Here is a 7,194-nt window from a genome sequence, read left to right on the forward strand (position 1 = left end):
CTCGCGTAGTACGCGCGGAGCGTGTGTGTGTGTGTGTTGGGAGGGATATGAAATGCAGCGAGAGGAGGCAGGGGGAAGGAGTGACAGCGCGCATGAGGTAAAAAAATAATAATGAAATAAATAAATCGCCTTCCCTCATGTTGCCCACAAGAAGAGAAATATCCTCCTTCCCGATTCTCCCCCTGCTAAAAATAAAGCTCGCTCGCGTTGCGGGGCTGGTGAACGGCGGCGAGCAGACGGGGCTCGGCGGGTTCGCACAATCCCGGCCGAGAGAGAGGTGGGCGGTTTGGCCCGGGTGTCTCTGCGTTCCGGAACCCCTAATTATTTTAATAATTTTAACAGCCGTGTTTATAAACAAGCGGGGCGTTGGGAGAAGATTCCCCGCGCTTGGGGAGCGCGGATTCTGACGTTCGTTCCTGGGGCCTTAAAAGGGGCTGGGGGTGGGAGGGGGGGCGTCTCGGCCGCGCTCTTCGCATCTCGCACCGCAGAAAGGCGAGCGGCTCCCGCAGGCGCCTCCCCCCGAGGAAAGGAAATCAGCGGGAGTCGTGATATTTCTCACCGACTGTCGCCGCCGAGCGCTCGGGATCGTCGCTAATTCGGGTGCATTAGGTTCGAGTTACATCTTATTCGGGCTGGGGGGGTAGTGGGGGGTGTAAATTCAACGTAAGTACACCCCCAGGGCTCCGACTTGAACAAGCACAAGCGGTTCGCCCCCACGCCGCTTCGCCCACTACTTTAGCGAGCGAAATTGTAAGTCTTCAAATGGGTCACCGCCGCAGAAAATACTTAAAACACACACACACAAATCAGGAACAATCAGACAGCAGAATTTAATTAGAGCTGCGGGCTAATCGCAAAATATTTTATTCCGAGCCAAATATCGCTGTGGGGGAGGGGGAGAGGGGGTGGGGAGGTGGGCATCGTTTCTGCTTCGGCAGCGGCTCCTGCCGCCACCGCGCTTGGCGTTTGCAACATCTGGCCTACAGACCTACTAATGCCGGCTCGTGATCTCCTTCGGCGGAACTCGGGCTACGTGGATCTGATACCTTCCAAATTGAGCGGGGGGGAGGGGGGGCATTTAAAGATTGAGACCAATTAAACCCAAGGAAAAAAAAAAAAAAAGAAAGAAAAAAAGGGGGGGGGGAAGCAGCAAATCTCCTCCCTCTCCCTCCCTCTCTCGCTCTCTCTCTCCCTCTCCCTCCTCCTCCTCCTCCTCTTCCCCCAGCCTCGCACTATCTGTTGCTCTCTCTCACGGCAGCGGGTGGGGGCGGCGGGGCGGGCTCGCCCTCCCTCTCCCCATTGTGCCGCTCCCTCCCGCTGGCGCGCAGCGCTGCGGAGCGGCGCGCGCCCCGCGCAGCCCCGCTCCCAGCGCAGCCCCCCGCGCGCGCCCCCGCGCAGCCCCCCGCGCGCGCGCGCGCTCCCGCGCCGCTCTCATTGTGGCTCCGGGCGCCGGTTTGAAAGCGCTGCCAGCGCGGCCCCATTGTTCGCGGGGCGCGCAGGCGCCGCCCCCCTTTGTGCGCGGCGGCGGCGATTGGCCGGCGCGCGCCGAGCGCTGCCGTCACCGCTCGGGAAGCCCATTCATCTGTGCACTTGGGCGTTGGACTCCGCATCTTATTAGCAACCGGGGAGATTTCTCCATTTTCTCCTTGTCTACAGTGCGGCTACAAATCTGGGATTTTTTATTACTTCTTTTTTACTAAACTTGGGCTCCTTTTTTTTTTTTTTTTTTTGCTCGAGACTTTTTTTTCTCCTTTTTCCCCCCTCCCTCCTTGTGCTGCTGCTTTTTGATCTCTTCAACTTTAAATTTTTTAAAAGGAGTGCATTGTAATCGGTTCTGTTCTCTCTTCTCTCTTTTTTTTTTTTTTTTTTTTTTTTTTCCTCTGGTGTGTGTGTGTCTCGCTGCTGCTGCTGGTCGCCCAGTATTTATACGAACCCAACGCTCTTTGTTTCCCCTCCTTTTGGATCTGTTGAGTTTCTTTGTTGAATAAGACAGCATGGGTGCCCAGTTCTCCAAGACCGCTGCAAAGGGCGAAGCCGCCGCTGAGAAACCTGGAGAAGCAGTGGCTGCATCTCCATCCAAGGCAAATGGACAGGTAAAAAAAAATTAAATCTACTAATTTTTTAAGCCGACTTCGACGGACTCTCTTTTGCATCCTGCTTAATTCCTCTTCCTTTGATGCCCCGGTGGCACATTCAATGGAGAATACGCTCAACCCTTTTTACATTTGTGCAACTCGAGGCGAAGGAATAATTTCTTTACGTTTTAGCGCGGGCTTGGCGTTGGATGCTTTATTTCTTTTATCTTTCCTGCGTGGGGGAAGGACGGGAGGCGAGCATTTTTTTTTTCTTAAAAAAATACGGAAAGGAAAGAAAGAAAGAAAAATTCGAAATCCCCCATGTATCACCACGACGGGTGCCCACGGCTTAAGAACGGGAGGATCTGACGCTGCGCGGCTCCGCTGCCCGCGGGAACCGCGCGGGCTGCGCTGCTCTGCGCCCCCGGGGGCGCCCCGTCCTCCTCGGCCGGCGGTAGAACGGGGTTCTACCGGGAGGGGGGGCTGGCTGGCGAGGCGAGGGCCGCAGTGGGGTGGGGGGGAGGTCTGTGTCCCCCCCACCCCGAGCCCGCCGTGCAGCCCCCGCCGCCGCGCGGCTACGCGCTCCGTAGAGATGCGCGGGGGCCCCTTCGAGCAAAGCGCCGCCGAACGCGGAGGAGGAGGAGGAGGACGGGGGGGCGAGGGGCTCGGCCCCCCCTCCCTCTCTCCCTCCCTCCCCTCCGCGCGGCGGGGCGGGGGTCGCGGGCGCCGCGGGCTTTGTTCCCCTCCTCCCCCGCCGCGGCGGGGCTGGACGGGGCGCGCCGGGGCCGCGGCCGCCGCCTGGAGCCGCAGCGCCCTCTGCCGGCGCCGCGCGGCGCTGCCGCGGGCCCCCGGCCCCGTCGGGCAGCGGGCAGCGCTGTGTGTGTGTGTGGCGGGGGGGTAAAGTGTTTATGGGTTAAAATGTCGCATCTGGGGGAGGGAAGAGCCGTCGGGTCGGGGTCGCGCCGCGCCAGCCCCGCTGCCGTCGCTCTCCCCCAGTAACGCCGCGGCTCTCTTGCAGGAGAACGGCCACGTGAAGGTGAACGGCGACGCGTCGCCCGCCGCGGCGGAGGCGGGCAAGGAGGAGGTGCAGGCCAACGGCAGCGCCCCCGCCGACGAGGCGGGCAAGGAGGAAGCGGCCTCGTCGGAGGCCGCCTCCGAGAAGGAGGCAGCCGAAGCCGAGAGCACCGAGCCGGCCTCGCCCGCCGAGGGAGAGTCCTCCTCGAAGGCCGAGGAGGGCGCAACGCCCTCGTCCAGCAGCGAGACCCCGAAAAAAAAAAAGAAGCGCTTTTCCTTCAAGAAGTCCTTTAAGCTCAGCGGCTTCTCCTTCAAAAAGAACAAAAAGGAGGCCGGCGAGGGGGCGGAGAGCGAGGGCGGCGCCGCGGCGGCGGCCGAGGGCGGGAAGGAGGAGGCGGCGGCGCCCGAGGCGGCGGCGGGCGGCGAGGAGGCCAAGGGCGGCGCCGAGGAGCCGTGCGCGGGCAGCGCCGAGGAGGCCAAGGAGGAGACGGGGGACTCGCAGGAGGCCGCGCCGGCCGAGCCGTCGGCCGAGAAGGCGGCGGGTGAAGAGGCGAAAGCGGCGGCGGAGGAGCAGCAGCAGCAGAAGGGCGAGGCGAAGGCGGAGGAGGCCGGCGGCGCCGCCACGAGCGAGGCGCCCACGGGCGAGCAGGAGGCGGCCGAGGCGGAGGAGCCCGCGCCGCCCACGCAGGGCGCCGCCGCTGAGAGCAGTCCGGGCGCGGCGGCGGCCCCGGCGGCGGAGTAAGCGCGGCGGCCCGCGGCCCGGCGGCGGACTTTTCTCCCCCCCTGTTTGTTTGTTGGAGTGGTGCCAGGTACTGGTTTTGGAGAACTTGTCTACAACCAGGGATTGATTTAAAAGATGTCTCTTTTCTTTTTCTTCTCTCCCCGCAGATCCCATCTCAAATCATTCTGTTACCACCATTCCAACGGGCGGAGGAGGGCCTAAGCCAAACCCTCCGCCTCGCTCCTCCTTCTCTGTTTTTTTTTTATTTTTTTATTTTTTTCGTTTTATTTTTTTTGCATCAGTATTAATGTTTTTTGCATACTTTGCATTTTTTTTTTACTCAAAATGTAAACTTTTCTTTGTCAGTCTATGGACATGCCCATATATGAAGGAGATGGGTGGGTCAATAAGGGATATCAAATGAAGTGATAGGGGCCACAGTGGGGAATTAGCGGTGCACATCCATTGCCAAGCGAATGTGCCACAAGCAGTGATGTAAGGGGTTAGTCTTTTTTTAAAAGAAAAGTTATTACGATGTATTTTGTGAGGCAGATGTTCTATAAGGTTTACAACACTACAAGTCTTGATTAAGAAGGAAAGGAAAAAAAAATCAATACCCAGATAAAGAGATCATAGTCTTAGGAATTCATTTAAACCATAGGAACTTTTCACTTATCTCATGTTAGCTGTATCAGTCAGTGATTAAGTAGAAATACAAGTTGTATAGGCTTTATTGTTTATTGCTGGTTTATGACCTTAATAAAGTGTAATTATGTATTACCAGCAGGGTGTTTTTAACTGTGACTATTGTATAAAAACAAATCTTGATATCCAGAAGCACATGAAGTTTGCAACTCTTTCCACCCTGCCCATTTTTGTAAAACTGCAGTCATCTTGGACCTTTTAAACACAAATTTTAAACTCAACCAAGCTGTGATAAGTGGAATGGTTACTGTTTATACTGTGGTATGTTTTTGATTACAGCAGACGATGCTTTCTTTTCCAGTTGTCTTTGAAAATAAATGAAAACTCTTCAGATGCAATGTTTTTTTTTTGTGTAGCATCTTGTCTATCATGTTTTTGTAAATACTGGAGAAGCTTTGACCAATTTGACTTAGAGATGGAATGTAACTTTGCTTACAAAAATTGCTATTAAACTCCTGCTTAAGGTGTTCTAATTTTCTGTGAGCACACTAAAAGCGAAAAATAAATGTGAATAAAATGTATAATTTGGTTGTGTTTCTTTTATGGATACTCTGGTAACTTAAATGGACTAGCCAGTACTGCCTACGTTTGTAAAGTGAATTGATGTGTGGTGTTAGCAGAAAGCTTTGAAAACTACCTTCCTAAATCCTGGGATGTGTAATACTGTGCATCTTTTAGAGGAATATTGAGCTGTATGCCAAGTAATGTGTAGGGCTGTCTGGATTTAACAGGAAGACTGGAAGGCAGTTTGAGAACGTGCAGTGTATTACTCTGTTGTCCAGGCTCCATCTTGGCTTAAGACCAGACGTGTCCAGCATTAATGCATCTTGATTGAGGAAAATAAAGATTTAGTTCGAATTGCTTTTGGGTGGGACGCAACACTTTTTTAATGCCAAGTTGCCTAAAAAACAAGTCCTTGGATGGATGTCCCATTTGAGTCTTAGTATGGCAGTCCGATCTAAGTATCTAGACAGCTAGCTTGAAAACTATAGCTAGCCTGGAGGGAGAAAGAGGGGTACTAACACTGCCATTCTGTTCAAAGTAGTTAAAAGCAATATATTTTTTTCCTTTTTTTTTTTTTTTTTTTCCTCAAGTGCTATTCCCAGCTGCAGGTGAGTTACAAAACAGATTTTGAAATTTGTCTATAAAAATAAATCACTTGGTGCTTGCCTTTAATTGTTAGGCTTTTTGGCTAATTTCCAACATACTGCTCAGGGCATATTATGCCTTAATAAAACAGTAGGTTCATGTAAGAAAAGCAGTAGTGGTATTTGGAGGGTGGAAATTGATTCAAGAAAGTGTTGCTTCTAAGTTTATAGGAGAAAGTTTAGTGTTACACTTATTTGCTTCCACCTAAATTTTCACCAGAAACTCTTTGGAAGCAATTATGATTCATTTTATGAGAAAATGGCACGTTAGCACCTTGTTCCCTAAAGAACAAAGCCTAAACTGAATGAAGTATAGTAGATTTCCTGCTGAATGCATACTTTTATTATTATTATTATTTTTTTAATTCAGCTGTCTACCATTTTAACTTTTGGCTTGTATGTACTCTAGTTGCCCTGGTATTTCTCTATAGCTTTAGAAATGTATTGAAACTATGCTATAATTGCTGAGGGACAAAAATAAATGGATGTAAAACAAGATCCTCCACACCAGTGTCATTCTTGGAGTACATGTGTTTGAAGTCTAGTGCATAACTGCTTTGCTAAGGGGTTTTTATAACATGGCTGTAAAAACCTGTTCTGAGACGCATGATGTCTTGGCCATAGAGTCAATGTCTCTTTTTAATAAATATATATATATTTAAATCCAAGAATTCTTAAAGAGAAGTCTGTTTTTTTTTCTTTTTTTTTTGTTTTGTCAAACTGTATGTGTACGTATGAAAAAAAATCAATACAAAAGTTCTTTTCCATTTTTTTTGGTGTGCTCTACTAAAACTTTTATGTTCTTTCCTCACTTAGTTGGCATAATTTTCTGCAGCGCATCCAGTTCTTGGTGCTTCAGAATCACTTCTACCACAACAGCCAGGCTCCTTGACAAGGACTTTGTATTTCCAAAGCTTGCCTGGACTAAATCTCTTTCAAAAAGCCTAATATGCATAGAGTTTCAAAAATGTGTCCTAAGAAGATCACTTATGTATGTGGTCTGTTTTTCTGGTCACAGCTGTCCAGTGTATGCTAGAATGCAATTCAGACAACACCAGTTTTTGACCATATAATTCAAGAAGATGGAAATCAGATAGGGTTTGAAAGAGGAAATTGGAAGAGTTTTAAGCTGCTTCCTCCTTTAAAAGAATTTGATTACTGAATATGTTTTCTGTTTCTGAAGGACTGGATGTTAGCACCCATGTAATTGTACAACATCCTTATTTATGTACAAGGGTAGATGTTAATGACTGGTGAGATGGTTAATCTTACCACCACAGAATTTTACCTTTTTTATTGTATTGGTTATTGTTATGCTTCAATAAAATCGCTAATCATAACAAGCATTGTAATGTCACCAGATTCACTCAGAATTCAAAAGGTTATGACTTTAAAGTGTGTAATTTCAAGCTGATTTTTCTATCCTGTATTACGTTTTGGGCTTTTTGTTTAGTTTTGTTTCAAGCACAATGTCATAATTTCAATGATGAATATATTTGAGAGGTGGGGAGGGGGAAGCTGGATCAATGTC

The 7,194-nt window shown here is 50.1% G+C and overlaps 1 protein-coding gene across 1 annotated transcript; it reads left to right on the top strand.

Moving 5' to 3' along the window:
• The first annotated feature begins 1,570 nt into the window (after positions 1–1,570).
• MARCKS (myristoylated alanine rich protein kinase C substrate) lies at positions 1,571–5,039 on the top strand. Its single transcript, XM_088522505.1, has 2 exons — positions 1,571–2,093; positions 3,094–5,039. Exons 1-2 carry the CDS (start codon positions 1,995–1,997, stop codon positions 3,829–3,831), a joined length of 837 nt encoding a protein of 278 aa, XP_088378631.1. The 5' UTR covers positions 1,571–1,994; the 3' UTR covers positions 3,832–5,039.
• The last annotated feature ends 2,155 nt before the right edge of the window (positions 5,040–7,194 follow it).

This window comes from Tinamus guttatus, unplaced genomic scaffold (assembly GCF_059628265.1).
Source record: "Tinamus guttatus ecotype Peru unplaced genomic scaffold, ASM5962826v1 Tinamus_guttatus_pri_ptg000010l, whole genome shotgun sequence".
NCBI lineage: Eukaryota > Metazoa > Chordata > Aves > Tinamiformes > Tinamidae > Tinamus > Tinamus guttatus.

What these genes read in the sequence shown, in the direction of transcription:
- MARCKS (XM_088522505.1), top strand. Translation starts at nt 1,995, where the DNA reads ATGGGTGCCCAGTTCTCCAAGACCGCTGCAAAGGGCGAAGCCGCCGCT. An exon ending in CATCCAAGGCAAATGGACAG is followed by an intron (nt 2,094 to 3,093) that starts GTAAAAAAAAAT and finishes GCTCTCTTGCAG; the next exon opens with GAGAACGGCCACGTGAAGGT.